The sequence below is a fragment of the Zootoca vivipara genome, chromosome 10 (genome assembly GCF_963506605.1).
Source record: "Zootoca vivipara chromosome 10, rZooViv1.1, whole genome shotgun sequence".
NCBI lineage: Eukaryota > Metazoa > Chordata > Lepidosauria > Squamata > Lacertidae > Zootoca > Zootoca vivipara.
In genome coordinates, this window is record NC_083285.1 from 55,854,210 (window position 1) to 55,873,182 (window position 18,973).

At 40.6% G+C, this 18,973-nt stretch overlaps 1 protein-coding gene across 16 annotated transcripts in view; it reads left to right on the forward strand.

Moving 5' to 3' along the window:
* Positions 1–18,973, forward strand: part of CACNA1C (calcium voltage-gated channel subunit alpha1 C) — a 550,248-nt gene that overhangs the window by 326,816 nt on the left and 204,459 nt on the right. For 15 of the 16 annotated variants that reach the window (XM_060279995.1, XM_035127322.2, XM_035127323.2 and 12 more), the window contains exons 6-7: positions 8,634–8,786; positions 12,498–12,694. In XM_060279995.1, coding sequence (XP_060135978.1) covers positions 8,634–8,786; positions 12,498–12,694 — 350 coding nt within the window. Of the gene's footprint in view, positions 1–8,633; positions 8,787–12,497; positions 12,695–18,973 lie in introns of those variants that run through there. The other variant, XM_060280000.1, reaches the window with a different exon arrangement.

An 18,973-nucleotide genomic window follows, 5' to 3' on the forward strand; every position in this document is an offset into this window, starting at 1 on the left:
ACAGTTGGGTCAAGATGCAATGAAATGCAAGAGCAAAATACATGACAATTCAATTAAAGCTGAAACTTATGCAAAATTAGCAAAATTAGCACAGTGATCATTCATAATAGCAATAATTGGTGAAGAAAGATCAATAGCTTTACCTATTAAGAATAGCTAGGCATACATTTCAACTATAGAAAAATAGAGACTTGGATTGACACCTTTCTTTTGCCTACATTTAACTACACTTATTAGTCCGTTTCTTCCCCTCAGTGCACTTTTTCTCTGCCATGGATGTGATAGTTTTTGCGCGGTCAGGTGGAGATCCCCAAAACCCCAGGCAGCCCCTGAGCAGAATAACGACACCAGACAATGTTCTATGGGATTAAAATTGGCCACAACTTTATTAAGATTCAGATGTAGGGAGACCTTGGCACAGGCATTGGGCGTTTATCCTCCCAGCTCCCCAGCGGGGGTCTGGGTAATTTCCGGGTTATCCAGCATATATGGGGTTGACTAGCTCTGGAGAACATATGTTCAAGCAGATAGCCCGCCCCCCTTTTCCCCACCGCTGGAGGGGGAGGGCAATGACGGCCCCTGGGTGAATGGTCAATGCCTCCCCCCTAGACCCCTTTAACGGGAATCCTAGTATCACCGCCGCAATGGGGGTGGGGGGTCACCTCCCCCACGTCCCCCCCATTTTGGTAAATGTCTAAAGGATTCCTCCCAAGGCCTGCAACCGCCAAAGTTGTGATGAATTGCTACGGGAAAGGCGAAACCTGCCAATGCAGGGAAATTCCTTTCCGGCCCATCAACAGCGGCCTTGTCATAGCAGCGCCTGCGTGCGTGTTCGCCTGTGGAAGAAAAGAGGTTAACCTGCAATGTAAGCATTAATTTTTGGGGAGTGGAGGGTGGGAAAGCTCTGGAGCCGTTGACTGCTTCTGAGGTATGTCTCGCCTTCTGCTGTGGGTTACCTCCTCCTACCTGGCCAATCCCACCCTGGCAACACCTCCCCCGGCCGGATTGTACGGCTGGCTGTGTGGGCGGAGACCACAGGTATCCAGCCTGGGAAGGTGGTGCCAGCCTCCGAACTGCTGGGGGCTGCCTGAGGCTCCCAGGGTGCTACGCATGACCGTGCAAAATTGCACCCCTTTTATATGGGGAACGGTCATTATTCCCTCTTGCAAAAAGGTTTGGCATATTTGCTGCACTGGAGCCCCTCAACAGAGCAATCCAAACCCCCAATCTGACACATTGCAGGGATTCCAGATGAGAAAGGGGTGTCTCTCCCACCAACTCTGCCAACCTGTGCAAGGCTCTACCAGCAGGGGGTCCACTACAGCAAAGCTTTTAACTGTACCCACCTAAGCTGGAGGCAGGCAGAAGCTAATGCTAGGATATTTGGGGTATAGGAAGATAGGATCCACTAATCAAATCCAGCAACAGCAAGAAGTGACAATAAGTCTAATCTGGTCCTCTCTGCTGCATCAGCCAGGTGCCGTTGCAGCAAAAAATTCTGATCCCACCCCCCATTCTGATGTGGCATCTGAAGTCTCAGCACTAGGACAAGGTTCTAACCTAGTAGGGCTTGTTCTCGGCAGAGTCCAAGTATCCTAAATCAAACAGTGCAGGCACCTTTTTCAAATCCAAGTTGCAGGATAAGGTCAAGTATATTTTAGTTTCTATGGAGGTAAGGCCAAACTTAGCAGAAGGTAAGTCCAGGTAAGCAAAATCAGACAAACAGAGATTGAAGTTCAAGTGACAAGGGCAGTAAGCACCTGTAGCTCTACATAGCATCTAGGCTGTCAAGCACATTTAAAAGTTGCTTCAGCAGTCAATCTAGCCTGCAGCTTATTTTAAGCAGCTGGCTCCATGTGATGTCTCTACTCTTAAAGGGGACTAACCTGTTTTAGAAGCCATGGGTTCTAGAAGTGCAGGGGTAGCTATGGTTCTACTATAGCCTTTGAGATGGAATCTGAAGAGGGCAATGTTATCTTATTTAGTTTGCCACATTTTTGTATCAGTTTGCATTTAAAAAAAATCTTCAAAAAATAACCAGAACTTTGGTGTGCATTTTTCCTAAGATACATATTTCTACAAGCAATTTTTGTATGTTATTTTCACCAATATATGTGTTCTTATGCACTTTTTTATTTTGGTTAAATAACTGCATTGTGAAATTCAGAGAAGTACAGATTTTGAAGGATTGCTGTATTTTAGTTTGTGCATCGCTTTGAGAAGTGCAAATTAAGAATGTAAGAAGAGTCCTTCAGGATCAGGCCAAGGCCCATCTAGTCCAACATTCTGTTCTCCCAGTGATCAGTTGCTCTGGTTCATATTAAAGTGTTAACCAAAACTAATTTCTTCCTTGTCCCTTCTCCTCTTCAAAGTTGGTTCCTCATCTTTGGGAAGCTATTCCAATTAACCCCTCAGAATCCCATAAATCACTTCATGATGTTTTGTCTGCAATCCCATCTTCAGTTAACAGTGAAAGCTTTTGACTTGTACAACCTCAGGTTTGTAAGCTCTGGGGACAGCAGTTGTGAGCTGCCTGTGTCTGCCTTGTGCTTGAGTACTTTAATGGAGTGGTTAATAATGAACATATGTGTATGTCTGAAATGCAAAGTGTTTTTCTGGGTTCCTTAATATCCTCTCAAATGCTGTGAAAAGATCTGATCATAAATACTAAATCAATTAATCATGAAACTAAGCCCTTGGGATGCTTGTTCTCTGTGTTATGGCTGCATCTGAGATTTATGAGTTCTCTAAAACACTTTGAAAATAAAAGACTTTCTTTGCTTATTTCAAGCATCTCATATTGACACAAAATGTCTCCCAAGTGCCCCCTACCTAGGAAATATAACTCATATAGGATAGAAGAATCATTTGAAGTGTGAGCTCAGGGATTTGTGTGAGATCAAGGATTCAGGGGCATCTCAGCAGGCAGTATAAAGCCTCTAGTTTGGCCAGGTTTAATATTCTAGGACCTTAGTCCTCTTCCCTAGTCCACCTAGTAGTGCTTTCTTCAACTAAAGCTCCAGCTCCAGTAGACTCACTTCAAGGAAAACATATCCTCCAGGTCTAGATTCATGTTTGACCACTCACATCTCTGGCACTGTCCTAACGCAGTACCTCATTGGCTTTGCAAAGCCCTGCATGCCCATCAGGTGTTTCCCAGGCTGTTATATTTATTCTTATTAGAGTTGTTGCCCTGGTTTTGAGCTCCATTGTTCCAAATCTTATGTACTGAAAAACTGTAGTCCAAAAAGGGTTTGAAATTAAAACTGCTAATATCATAAAACCATTATGCGAATCTATGGTGCAACCACACTTTCAATACTGTATACAGTTCAGGTTACCAGACATCAAAAAGAATAATCTTTGCCTCCTGTGCTGGGTAAAAAATGCCTCCTCCAGTCTTCTATTTACCCAGAAGGAACTCAGTGGATGGGGTGGAGCCAACCCCTATATTGGGAAAGTTTCAGAAAAAGGCAACAAAAATAGTCAAGGAGCAAGTTGCCTGTAAAGAAGAGTTTCATGATTTGGAGACTTTTTAGCTTTAAAAGGTGAGGAGGAGGAGGAGGAGAGGAGACATGATATAGTTGTATAAGTTGGTTCATGGTGTCAACAAAGTGGACAGAAGCTTTTCTCCCTCCCCCATAATTCAAGAACTCCTGGAAGATTCAGGATAGACAAATGGAAGTACTTATTCACACAGTATATAGTTGAACTCTGGAATTCACTACCACAAGATGTAATAGTGCTAACTTGGATGGGTTCAAAAGAGGTACACAGAAACCCATGGAGGAGATCTATGATCACTAACCATGGTAGCTGTCTTACCTCTAGTATCAGAAGTGATATGCCTCAGAATACTAGTACAGTAGTTGAACGCAAGTGCTATTGTGGTGAAAGTCCTAGCTGTTAACTTCCATAGGCATCTGGTAGGCCACTGTGAGAAGAGAATTCTGGGCTAGATGAGTCAGATCCTGTAGGGTTCTTCTTTTGTTCTTAAGGTTTTTGTTTAGCTTCAGAAATGTGCAGGGGGCTGTTGATGGGCAGGCTAAAGTAGATGTATCAAAAAGGAGCAGAGTCAACAGAGAACCTATCTCTAATGGTAACTAGTCCTGATCTCTGAAAATAACAACAGTTGATGCATGGTTAGCCAAAGAACTATATGTGAATTTGACCTTTTGGGCTAGTTTTCATACTTTCATGCAACCAGGTGCAGTGGCTATTGAGAACCAATGTGGAGTAGTAGTTAAGTGTGCTGGACTAGAACCTGGGAGACCAAGGTTCACTCAGCCATGAAGGCCACTCGTGACTTTGGACCACTTACTGTCTCAGCATAATCTACCTACCTTGTTGTAAAGATAAAAATGAGAGGGGAGAATTATGTACACCACCAATCTAGTCCAGCAATTAGTTGTGTATGGGAAGTCCACAAGCACAATATGAGAGTGAAATCCCTCTCCCACTGTTATTCCTCAATGACTTGTATTCAGAAGCATGCTCCTTTGGCCATCCAGCATGACTTGTGGCTTTGATAGCCTTATCCTCCATGAATTTGTATAATCCTCTTTGAAGGCTATTAAATCTCTGGGCACCGCTGGAGGTGCTATTTAAGTTAGACATGTATCCACTCAGTCTGTTTAGATACAGTGTGAGAAAAATGTGTTGAAAATAAAGAAACCAAGAAAGTGGATTTTTCTAAATGACCCACTTGGATTTTATGTGGTGGTATGATTTTTTTTTTTTAAAAAAAATTGAAACACTTATATTTTTGCTGTCATGGCATTATCAGTACTGATCTTAGTATTCTCATGTTGGCTTGCACTTGTGAACACATCAGCCTTACATCAGCTGTATGTCAAAACAGGCTCATTCTGTAGTGTATGCAGCATATCTCAGCTAATTTTTTGCTTAACAGCAATCCATTTAACAGTAATCGGTTTGAAATGCCATATGGCAATATATCAAGCATTAAAACTGTTCATAATGCATCACCAGTGTCATGTTCTAGATTCACAAGTGTATAGTCTAAAGATAAGCAAGATGGCAAGGGAACAAGGAGAAGGAAAAATAAAGAACTGGTGAAGTTGCCTCATCCCTTCTCCCCTCCAGTCCCTGTAGAACAGGGTCCCCAAACTAAGGCCCGGGGGCCGGATGCGGCCCAATCACCTTCTAAATCCGGCCCGCGGACGGTCCGGGAATCAGCATGTTTTTACATGAGTAGAATGTGTCCTTTTATTTAAAATGCATCTCTGGGTTATTTGTGGGGCCTGCCTGGTGTTTTTACATGAGTAGAATGTGTCCTTTTATTCAAAATGCATCTCTGGGTTATTTGTGGGGCATAAGAAATTCATTCATATATTTTTTCAAAATATAGTCCGGCCCCCCTGTGTGCCTCTTCCTCCTCCTGCTCACCATTATTTCTGTACGACGTAGTTACTATTTATACTAATGACCTATATGTTTTATATGTTTTGTCTTTGTTTTTATATTTTATATATATGCCAATAAAGGTGTTGAAATTGAAATTGAAATTGAAAATACATGAGTAGAATGTGTCCTTTTATTTAAAATGCATCTCTGGGTTATTTGTGGGGCCTGCCTGGTGTTTTTACATGAGTAGAATGTGTCCTTTTATTCAAAATGCATCTCTGGGTTATTTGTGGGGCATAAGAAATTCATTCATATATTTTTTCAAAATATAGTCCGGCCCCCCTGTGTGCCTCTTCCTCCTCCTGCTCACCATTATTTCTGTACGACGTAGTTACTATTTATACTAATGACCTATATGTTTTATATGTTTTGTCTTTGTTTTTATATTTTATATATATGCCAATAAAGGTGTTGAAATTGAAATTGAAATTGAAAATACATGGGTAGAATGTGTCCTTTTATTTAAAATGCATCTCTGGGTTATTTGTGGGGCATAGGAATTCGTTCATTTTTTTTTTCAAAATATAGTCCGGCCCCCCACAAGGTCTGAGGGACAGTGAACCGGCCCCCTGCTGAAAAAGTTTGCTGATCCCTGCAGGCATGGGCTCCACATCCAGAGCAGTCAAGGACAGTTGCCTATTGTGCCACTAACTCTGCTTCCATGGTTGTCTCTCAGGAGCCAGGGTCACACGTAGGTCAGCAATTAAAAATACGGTGTTGTTGAAGTAAACTCTTTATTCAAAACAGCGCAGGCTTAGTGAGATCCTACCAATTCTTTCCAATAGAGATCCCAGCAATTATTTCCCAATGAGACATTTGCAAGGATGAAAGCTCCTCACTTTTCCACCACTCTCTAAGGTTCCTCCTCTCCAGGGTCTTTCCCAAGCAAACTGCATCTGTGCACAACCGATATCTGCTCTACTCTTTTCATTTCTCTGCATGCTAGGAGACCAGGAGGGCAGGGAGCTGGTTGCAACAGGAGAGTGAGACTCCCTAGATTCCTTAGCAGCCAGCTTGTTTCAATTCTGCCTCTTAGCCAGTATCCACTCTAGCCTCCTATTAAGCCTCAGAGACTGTACTGCTCTCTGCCACAGCCTCTTCCTGCTCCTGCTCACTAAACCCTATTACATCTTCTGCTTCCAACACCACCTCCTTCCAGTTTGCTGCTCCCTCTGACCACTCATTGTTGCTCCACCACCAGTCCCCTGGCTCTGTGTCTGCTTCTCCTGGGGGTTCCCTTTGGGGTTCCCCAGCTGGTGCTTCCCACCACTTCCTCTGCATCCAGCCAGTTTATGACATTGTGAGAAACCATGTCTAGCACTGCCTTTCAAAGGAAGGAAGGTGTCTCACCTGCCCTACCTGCTTCAAAGGAGGCAGTAATGCCACCTCTGTCCCTCAGCTCACGGGGGTGCTAACACAGGTGTGAACAAACAGTAAAGGTTCAGCCTTCCTGGCATAGTGCAATGTTGCTTACCCAGTCTCACCATCCTAAGTTACTTGGGTATTCTATTTTCTATACACACCTCTGTCCAGGCAATAGAAAGCCTTGGGACTCAGCTACACAGGTCAATTTATCTGAAGAAGTGTGCATGCACACGAAAGCTCATACCAAAATAAAAACTTAGTAGGTCTTTAAGGTGATGCTGGAAGGAATTTTTTTATTTTGTTTCGAGGTCAATTTATAACGTTATAAATGCATTATAAAAATGTGACACCAGATGGTGCTGTAGAGCAGCAATCTGAAGTAAATGAAAATTTCCCTTGGGAGCTGTATTTTTAAAATAGCTTTTTTCCACAGCGTTTTTTATATCTGTGTAGATCCATCCTTGGAGGGCTGCATTCAGTCCCTGATCTTGAGGTTCTCTACCCCTGCTGAAACATCTTAGTGGCATGTTGCCAGTCTACACTAAACAAGCTTGTACAGTTGTGTTTTATCACCAAAAATATTTGCTACAAATAAGTCTAAAAACACAGGATAATTAAAACATTGGAATGCAATGGGCTAACAGAGACAAATTATAGATGCTTCATAAAATATTAGAGAACAAAGGATGGCAATTTCGATAAAAGTAGTTTTAATATACTAAAGGTACAATATTAATATATTAAAAATACATTGTTTTTCTTGTTCCCTGTAAATCATATAAAGTTTTATACAACTGACAGTTTTCCAAATTATTGGTGCTCATATCATTGTAAATATTATTTTTCCAAATTAATATATTAGTAATTCAGGGGTTAAATACAGGTCCAATATATCTGCAGAGTCTTCAGAAAAACTAAGAGAGCTTGTAATTGTTGGCCATTTCTGAAGCTATTAAGGTGCTTAAATTGATGCCCTCTTAGCTTTCCTTACACTAATGACTTACTAATATGGTAATGTTTATTACAATATCATTTCCATCTGTGAATCTTTAAAGCCTTTGCAAACATGAGTGCATTTACTACAGCACAACAAAATCTGTAGAGTTATCCCCCAAGGAGCACTTTTTAGCTGGTTTTCAAGAACCAGCAAAAACAGCATCTGCGTTGCACTCCAGAAAAGACTTTGTTTCAAGTGAAGTGGTCCCTTTGTAGTGTCCTAATCCAGTTATCCTAAAATTTACTATCATTAACAATCTGTCAAACCTGGCGTTGTGAAGGTGGGGACAGTCGGGTTAGGGTGTATCCAACTAGAATGAAATCTAATTGTTCAGAGCAATAAGCAAGCCTGACCCTTGCTTTTATATGGATAAGAAAGCTATTAGCTCGTTCATTCTGGCCTCTTGCTTCAAGCAGTCTTCCATGGATGGGTGTGGTTGATCTTTCTATTACTTTGGACCTGTAGTTCTTACCTCTGTTCAGAGCTGAATGGCAAAACACAGGCTGAAGTATTGCTTAATATCCTTCCAATAGCACCTCCTACAAGACTTGTAATCCTGTTGCAGTGCAATAATACTTTATATAGTAAAGCAAGTGCACAAATCCTTACACTCAGGGCTTTTAAAGCTATGTAAGCATAATGGTGAAGTCAAGGAAGCACCATTTTATAACTGCTGGTGTAATATGTTAGTCATTTTCTTGATCAGATAGCAAATGTGAAAGAAATATCAAAATAATTTGTATATTTGTATATTTATTAAATGAAGAATTTTCCTGCATACCCTTGTCTCCAGTAGATTATTCAGCATTCACTTCTTGCTACAGTGTTGTCTTTCTCATTGCAGGCCTCCAGGTGGTTTTAAATTCCATTATCAAGGCCATGGTCCCTTTGCTGCACATTGCCCTGCTGGTGCTGTTTGTTATAATTATCTATGCTATCATTGGATTGGAGCTCTTCATGGGGAAGATGCACAAGACTTGTTATGTAAGCTTATCAGGTAAGAAATATGCTATGTAATCCCACATTGTGTAACACCTTTTATTATCAGTGGAAAGTGGTTATGATGTGATTTAACAGTACTTAATATCAGCTTAGTGAATGTGAAAGCTCCAGTGATGATCAAATAACACCTGTTCTGCTTGCCTTGCCTGCCCTGCACTAAGAGCCAAAAGCTCAAAGGATGATAAGAAAGAAGCTAAGAAAGCTCTATCATGCAATCTCTGTAGATAGTTTTAAACAGAGCAGTGCTATAAACAACATCTCCAACATATTCTTCTAATTCAGGAGCAAATCACCTTAAGACTGGAAGGGGCAAATGAGAAGCCTTTGTGCATTTTCTCCGTGCAGTCCCCTGTCAATCAGCATAAAATAATGAAGGGTGCATTCAAAATAATGAAGGGTGCATTCTGTAGCCTATTAAAGACCAAAAGAGCTATGGGTTCATATATTTAAAGTATGACATTGTTCCATAAGTTGAGCTCATTTCCAGACAAACCCATGTATCTCGTGGATTTGTTTGCAAATCACCTTGACAGCTTTTATAAAATCAAAAGGGAGCATAAAATTATATTAAATAAAATATGTGCCACATTTGATATGTGGTTGTCAGGAGGTGATTGTTGCTAACTATGTGAATCCTGCTTTACCATGTAGCTGAACCATAATGAAGAAACTTGACAAATACAGAAATGACCATTCAGATTGCAGATGTAAAAGAAGCATAACAACTTTTCTCATGGATGCAGCTCCTCCCATATGAATAATTTGCTGTGTGGAAATGTCAACATTTAGGAGATGGAAACCTAAATGTGGGCTGATCAGTGGCATGGAAAATTAAGGCTCTTGTGAGAAATGATTCAGATGATCCAGGAATAAACAACTGCTCTGATTAAAAATTGTGGAGCACTGACTCTTCATCACTGCTAGTTATTTTCTTCCATATTCATCTTCCTCTCCTATCCTCTCCTTGAGCAGCACATGTCCTTCTGACATTAAGCAGTATATATCTTTGTTTTTGATTTGTTTACTAGCATGGGTTTCCATGGCCAAACAATCCCTATCTAGAAATGTTAGTGGGGAAACCACCTGAAGCCAGGCTACTAAGGCTGCCTGGACTCTAGTGACAACACTGGATCTTGGACTATTCCCAAACTGCAAACTTGTTTTCTCAAGCAGAGTGCCACACTGTCCAGAACAGGTTGAACACTAATTCTCTGAACCTGAGAACAATATACCCACAGTGCCTCTGTCTTCTCTGGATTCAGTCTCAGTTTGCTGGCCCTCATCCAGCCCATTACTGAGTCCAAGTACCCATTCAATGACTATACAGCGTCACCTGACTCAGATGACATTGAGGAGTAGAATGTCAGCAGTGAACTGATAGCACCTCATTCTGAATCCCAAAATGACCTCAGCCAGAAGCTCTATGTAGATGTTAGAAAGCAAATTTAATATTATGTCAAACTGAGTCACAGAGTGACTAATTACTGAGAACTTATGCTTGCAGGCAGGCAGCTCAGCAACTGTAGTTTCACATATCCTCATCTGGGACCCCACAACAGGGAGTCAAGGCTCAAATTTCCACCTTCCCTAAATTTTGTGAACCTATCTACCGGTAGTAATTACAGTTTGAACCTGATACAGTATTATTATTATTTTCATGTCCAAGCTAAAATCAAGCTGGTATAGTCAAATTCTGAGGATTTGGCAGGCAGGCAGGTAGGCAGGCCTGTGTGTGTAGTGTGTGTGTGTGTAAGTAATCCTTTTTGTTGCTCCTGAATGAAACTTTCATTTCATCAAATCTGATGCCAGCAAAAGTAGCATCACCCTTCTCTCTGCCTCTCCCACACAGCACCCTATTTGGAGCAATAATTTGCTGTTTAGCCTATCCAATCATTGACTTCATGGTTTAACATTATGGTAGAGCTTTCGGTCTGCATGGAGAGGGGTATTTCCCAGAGCTAAACTGTTGCAGAAGAATTTAATGTCCCTAGTTCATCACCTGCCACAACAAAATGGTTTTGACTTTTGTCATTAGCTCATTGATCTGGATATGAGCTAGCAATGTTAAGAGCAACAACTGTCATATCCTATTATCAGTACAGTTCCCAAATATAAACTGTTGTAAATGTTAATAATGTGTAGTCTGACTCAGTGACTCTGGTTCTAGACAAAGCTTCTTGGTTTGTTTCACTTTCACATACTCTTTCCATTTACAAATTCAAACAAACCATCCCTTGAGTCTTTTCAAGTAATCATATAAGACAGGGATGGCAAAGCTTTTCAGGCTGAGGACCACACAAGGGGTACATGGCAGTGGTGGGTGTGGCCAAGAAAAGTCTCCCACAGGCATGCACTTCATGCCCATCACAGCACACATACACACAGCAGGTCACATTGCAACACAGCACACACAGAAAGAGATGCACAGTTCTTTTTAAAAAGAATATATACTTTGTTTACTTGCAAACGTATTTTAAAAAATTGGAAGCCTGCCAATCAGCTGCATAGAGAGAAAGATGGAGATAGATTTTGTTAACTGCTACCACCACTATTTCACCTTGCTTACTAAGCAGCTGCTTGATCTTTTCTCTATCTTCCCCACCTACCCCTTTCCTTGCCTTTCCTGATGCTGAGGGGAAAGGTAGCAACAGTGATTGTGGACTGTAAACAGTTGGACAAATGAGAATATATTCAGTGATGTTTCCAGATTGTTCAGGAATAAGTATAAAACTGCACAGCATGAGTGGCTATTTAAGTCTGGTCTAGAGATGTTTTATATGTGTACTTCTAGAGAAGGCAATAGAAGAGTCATGTGAAAAGAAGAGTACAAATCAATTCTGGCATTGCACTTGTGACCCATATGAGTCAGTAAAGAATTTTTCCGTCCATGTTATGTGGATGCATAATACTTGATGATGTCAAAGTGCCTTTTAGGTTGTTTTGAGATCAACTCATAACCTGTAAAACATATTTGGGATTGTGACAACAATTGCCTGTTGACTTTGGGAGGCTTCTCTCTTCCCCGTTGTTTGTTTGTGCCATTAAAGAACTAATTCCTGGAACTGTTTGCCTTTCTGCTCTGTACATCTTATTTACCTGTGGCACACTATGTTCTGGATTACACATGGCCTAATCTATTGGAGAATAGAAGCATTTACAGTAGATGATCGTTTTATGATTTTTTTGTTTTCTGAACAATCAGCTATCTGAATTAGGTTTTTTATTATTTGTAACAAATCCATGAACCATATTAAAGTAATGCAGATTATAACATTTTTTACAAGCGCAATGGCCATAGATGACAAGATATAATCCATATTATATCTATCTTTCTATAATTTTATAAAGTAAGGGGGAAGTTAAAATACTTCTTGAAAGGTTGCTCCTGAGGTTTGAGGTGCCTTCTATACTGGCATGGGATATGGCATGGGGAGCTATAGCAGGAAGGAACCTGCAAAAATCAGGACCTTTCCTCCAACTGCCACACACAAGTAGAAGCAGATTCCTGGCACACATTGGTATCTTTGGATCCAAGGCAGTATGTAAACTGCCCTGATTTCTATGAAGCGTAAGCACAGCATAAATATATAAAAAGTTAATCACAATTAATGTCTTCAGATACCTTGCCACCATTATAAGCAAATAATTCTTTTCCTCAACATTCAATTGCATGGATTTTAACAATTCTTTATCCCTGTTGTTTAAGAAACACCAGCTGAAGAGGAACCCTCTCCTTGTGCACCTGTATTAGCGCATGGGCGGCAATGTCAGAATGGTACTGAATGCAGAGCAGGATGGGAAGGACCTAAGCATGGCATTACCAACTTCGACAATTTTGCCTTTGCCATGTTAACTGTGTTTCAGTGCATCACCATGGAGGGCTGGACAGATGTGCTATATTGGGTATGTATGTGAAATCAATCTGTGGCAATGAGGATACAGCACTCTTTTTATGTCATGCTCAAAACATGGGGCTGTTATTGCTATTTTGTTATACTGCTTGCTCTGTATGTCATGCAAATGGGATAACTACTGAACTGATACCTCAGATTGCTGTAGTACATTAAAGGGGCAGTATGACAGCCTTTCGCTGTTTGTTCTTAACTTTTCAGTGTTACCTTTCAATTTACATGTATTGATCAAGATTTTCACTATGCTTTTACTGACCAGTGTTTTCTTGCATGAGAAATGTTTCATACTGCTCCAGATTAATAAAGCAGCACAATTTCTTGCTAACCAAATAATAACACTTCATTTAACCATCTTACTATCACTGGAAGCACCAACCTCTAGATATCTATATAAATGAAGACTCTTGGGTCTTACTCATAGGAATATCTAAATTGTTAAACTATTGCCAACTCACAAGAACTGAAATATAGTGTGTCTATGTCACCCTGATTACTAAAAGAAATCTAGAAACAGAATGGGATGAATCCAACGGTAGTCATCCTCAGAGTAACTATTTTAGGTCCATTAATTTAAATGGGTCTACTCTTAGGTAAAATTTAGATGCCGACAACCCAACATATCTATCTCTGTCCCTTGAAACTTAGGCCATGGAGTCTTCCTCATAATAACAGCCAACATTCCACTACAGTGTAAGTCAAAGCACAGATGAGGGCAGCCAGAAATCTTTGATGACAGAATACAAACTGTAGTTACTAGTATTAGTATAGGAGTCACAGAGCTAAAGGATGACCATGTCTGGCCCTGTTGAAGCAGGATTGTCCAGATCTAAACCTTCCATAAATAAGTTTGTCTAATATTCCTTAAATTGTTCCAGAGAAGGAAGTTCTACTACTTTCCTGAGCAACCTATCCCCTTGTCTAAAACATTTTTACACTGAAGAAATCTGTAGTAATGTTAGAAATTACAGCTTGCATCACAGACAAGATTTATGGTTTCAGATACTCCTAGTAAACTACTCTTGTTTCTTGAGTGAAGTGTCTCTGTGACTGAATCTCCATCACTTCCAGTGGCAGAAACAGGGGGGGGGGATTACAGGGGCGGTCACAGATGGGGCACAGCTTATTTCTAGGTGGGCAAGTTGTTCTCTGAATGAAAAATATGCTATATGTTAACAATAGGAGTCCAGCAATGAGAGCAAGGGTTGGGGGCCAGGTTTGCCCCTTCCCCCCAGTTCCCCTCTGGTGCTGTCCATGCACTTCTCTAACAAAGATCCTGTACTAATAAGACAGAACTGCAAGTTCACAGAAAACAAGGCTGAACAAGGCACACTGAGCTTTAGTGGTCATTAACATGATAAAATTTAGCCAGAATTAGCTCATAGACAGGGTTAAAACATAAAGGTTAGAATGCTAGGTGTGCTGCGAAGCATTTCCACACATGGGAATTGGCATTCAGTTCAGTGATTGTGTGACTCTACATGTGACTTGAATTCTGGTTGGCAAACTACCTACTCTGTTGAAGTGAAAGAGGGAGGCTACGTGGACAGTGGAGCACCATGTAGACAGTGGAGCCCCTGAAGCCACGGGAAATCACTTCATTATGGCACAGGCTTAAATTTGTTTGAATCCATCCTCTTATGTGTATTTAAAACTTTTTTTAAAAAAATCTAAAAGTAGCAGTCCAGTAGTCCAGTGAGGAACACCATCATGAGACATAGGGTTACCATCTGAGTTATCATCAGCACAGGACACACAAACATATATATTAGACCAGTTTTTTTTTTTGAAAATCAAGCAAAATTGTTAATCTGACATGGTTCTTCGTCAGACTGGCATAGATAGCTTTGAGAGCAAGAATCAGCTTAATTTTATTTATATGTTTCTGTCCTCTCTCCTCTCTATGACTTGGCATGAGGTGTAATTTAAAAATAATGCTTATACATATTGCAGGGTTTATTTAAAACAAAAAAAACAAAAAACCTACATGTCATAAAAAGCTTAATTCTAGCCACCAATATCTGGCCCAAATGCAAAAGGTTTTCAAACTTCTGCCATTTCTCCTTCCCCCCACCAAGGCTTTTGTGAATTTACAGGAAAGGAAATTCCATTTTCCAATTCTTTGTGGATCTTTTTTTTTTTTTTTTGACATTGTAAGGAATTCTGCAGCATGCTCCCTAGATTGGGCCTTCTCTAAAAGTGTTGGTATCTAAAGCAGCTGCCTGGGTTGATTGCTTGCACAATTGGGTTGGCCCCCTTGCTGAGTGGATTATAACAACCGAAGGGAACAAGGTAGGAAGCCTGCAAGTTTGATGCAGCTGGTTTAGACATGCTGACTTGTAAAACTCCCTTCCATCCTCCAGCATCTCTGAAATTGCACTCTTGAGCTTTGATGAAAAAGCTTGAAACAGGAGTTCACAGTTGCCCTGGAAACTCCTGTCAGGAAATCAAATTGGGGAAGAAACCAGGCAATAGATATAATTTACTTTGCTGACAGCCTTGACATGTTTTGTGAGCTTTGCTTATCCCTCTGCAGCCTGTTGAAGCCCATTGAGGGAGATGTGGTGATGAGGAACACAGTGATATTGCCACATTTTTTTAATGTTATAAACAGAACCACCACCCCACAATTTTCAGCAGCTGTGTTTGTGCTTTCTCACCCTTTATTTTTAAGGGTGCATAGGCTTGAATTAGCATGGCCTTTCCACACAAGAGAATAATCTGTTTTGCTGAATGCACCTCTCTGCATGTTTCCTGTACATATCCCCCCCCCCCCCCAAGAAAGAACCACTGCTTTCTTTTATGATTGGTTTGTTTAGAAGGGGGAAACAATAAACACAGCAGATTTTGGCAGGATTGTGAAATATAACAAAGAATAAGCCCAGGGAATTAAAATAAAACAGTCATCACTAATTAATTCCAAATATCTCTTGGCTGAAAAAAGAAAAAAAGATGGACAGGTATTGGGTGTTCATGTTTTGTGCCAGTGAGAAGCCATGATGCCAAGACAATTGCTGCCAATTCCAGAGGGCATAAAAAAATCCTGGATTGCTGTGACTTGTGTATACTACTTCATTTTAATTTGTTCTGGTTTCAAATTGTCCATTATTAAGCTTTCTAAGTCACTATGTAGCCCGGACAATGTAACATTAGCCAGGCTATCATAGCACTTTTCATGCATAAAATGGGTATAAGTTCTTCTTCAAGATATAGCCATTATTAGGAGAGAACTAAAAATGGATTGGTGACCACAGCAAAAAACAAAAACAAAACAAAAAAAACACCAAATAAACTATCCTTTAAGTGAATGGGAAAGGCACAGGCTACTCACAGTCTCTCTGTGATCATCCCACCTGTACAATATGGAAGACACTTGATTAATTATAGTTTATGATTCCTTGAAAACTAGAATTGGAAATCAGGGTTCATTGAATTTAGATATAACAGTGAACTATGGTTTCCCACAAACTATAGCAGGGGTAGGCAACCTAAGGCCCGTGGGCCGGATGAGGCCCAATCACCTTCTCAATCCGGCCCACGGACGGTCCAGGAATCAGCATGTTTTTACATGTGTAGAATGTGTGCTTTTATTTAAAATGCATCTATGAGTTATTTGTGGGGCATAGGAATTACATAGTTCATTTCCCCCCCAAAAAATATAGTCTGGCCCACCACATGGTCTGAGGGACAGTGGACCGGCCCACGGCTGAAATAGGTTGCTGACCCCTGAACTATAGCATGGGCCTGGGAGTTAGTGGGTATTGTTGTGCATAAGGAGATGGAGAGGAAGGAGTTCATGAGGCTGAAGCTTCTTGGCTCCAAAATATGGGTTGGTGTTACATTTGAACCAATTGAGAATTTGCTGGGAACTGGAAAAGAGGAGGCCTCTGTCCAATGTCCTGCTCGGGAAGGATATATTTCACATTCCAACCTTTCTCTTGACCTTTTTTAATCACTTTCTTAATTATTTTGTGCTTTTCTCATTCTTTCCCTATCTGATGATTTCACCATCACCAAATCCTATTTCTCAATCAATTGTTCCCAGCTATGGAACACTGGGAGATAATATCAGCAGCAGTCCTTTGAAATAAAATTTCAGAGGTGATGATTAGAAGTGTCATAGTTCAGTAACAGAGAGAACTGTCATTTTTGAAACAGAATTCCATTCAGAATGTAGGGTTTAATTAACAGAATTTTCTTCCAAAATCAGTATTGTTTTCCAATCAGTTGGATCATATGGGAAATATGCAGAAAGAACAAATGAGTTCAGTATGGCTATTTTGCCTGCTAATTATTTGCTCAGGTCCAGTGTTTTCTTCACTAGCCAACTGTATACAGGACAATCTGTATGCAGGGACTGGGTTGGAGGTCAGCTGTTGATTGGTATAGTTTTCCCAAGAGAAACAGGAAAAAGGCCTATGTGAGTACAAAAATCTATAAGAAAATTATGGCAAAGAACAAGAGTGAGAAGCCAGTCCTTTCCTGCCTTCTCTCTTGTCATATATTGTTTTTTTGCCAGCATATACATAGTGGAAAAATGTACCTATGCTACAAATACAAATAATAGTATAACATAAAACATGCAGCACATGGGCGACACACAATGAACTCTAAAGCAATTATGCATTAATCAGCATATGTTATTTATCAAACTTCTGAGATAAATCTGTATATAAAAAGCCTTATGTGAGAGCCACAGAAACTTACAAACTGACAATTCTGAAAACAACCTGTTGATATCTAATACCAATATACTGTTAAATGTTTAACTTCATCTGACTCTCCAGTTCTGATATGTTTTCCAGATGTAAAACTCAGTCTTTAGATATTCTTTTGCATAGGTTCATAGAGGTACCAACAAAGATAAATTCAACGTTATTTCCAATACCGTGAGGTGCTAAGGATGTTGTAAACAGATGTTGCTGAAGATAAGAAAGAAGAGAAGATGTAAATGAAGAGACAGTGTTTCCTCCTGTTTCGCCCTGGCAGTCCTGTTATTTAGAATCCCACCATTTGCCCGCAATGGGGCTCGTTAACTGGGGTTTGCAGGTAGCTCACTCCCGCAATAATTCCTGGGCTTCTTCAGTAGTTCTTGATGTTTAGCTTTGTATATTTTGATATTCAATCTCATGTAGAGTACTGTTTCTTGGCTTAAGCTGAAGAATCTCAATACCAGCATATACATAGTGGCTGATATGGAAAGACAAGAACAGGCTGGTTAAGTCTAAAAAAATTTTTGGCAGGACATTCTGCAAAACAGTGGTATATAAATATGTGAATTGATTAGTAGCTGGGTTATGGGCCAGTTATGACTTATGGACTGTCAGTTGATTATTTCCAGAAAGTTTTCTAATTTTGGACTTACAATACTAGCAATTGTAGCCCACCAGTCATCCTTAGCTGAACTGAATCCCCCATACAGTACCTCAGAATTGAGTTAGTGTTGCTTGGAGTTTCATAATACTTGGGTACAAAGCTGCAACTTACATCAAAGTAACCGAAGCTGCAACCAAACTAGAAAAATGCAGGCAGAGGGCCTTCACGGTAGTGGCACCCGCCCTGTGGAACGCCCTGCCATCAGATGTCAAAGAGAAAAACAACTACCAGACCCCTGACCATTAGGTCCAGTCGCAGATGACTCTGGGGTTGCTGCACTCATCTCGCTTTACTGGTCGAGGGAGCCGGCCTACAGCTTCCGGGTCATGTGGCCAGCATGACTAAGCCGCTTCTGGTGAACCAGAGCAGCGCACAGAAACGCCTTTTACCTTCCCACCGGAGCGGTACCTATTTATCTACTTGCACTTTGACATGCTTTCGAACTGCTAGGTTGGCAGGAGCTGGGACTGAGCAATGGGAGCTCACCCCATCGCGGGGATTCGAACCGCCAACCTTCTGATCGGCAAGCCCAAGGCTCAGTGGTTTAACCCACAGTGCCACCCGTGTCCCCATAGGGAAGCTTTTAATGTTCAATAGATTATTGTATTTTAATATTCTGTTGGAAGCCGCCCAGAGTGGCTGGGGAAACCCAGCCAGATGGGCGGGGTATAAATAATAAATTATTATTATTATTATTACTAATATTCTTCAGAAAGCCGTAAATTAATAGATGCCCAGCATTTTCTACATTGAAGCTTGAAGTGTGAATAACATTACTAAAGAGCATGGAGAATGTATAGCTTATTATATTTCTCACTATCTTTCTTTTCAAGCATTTAGTTGACTATGTAAATCATTACACAACATTTTATGCATTTTATGCTGTACACACATTCAC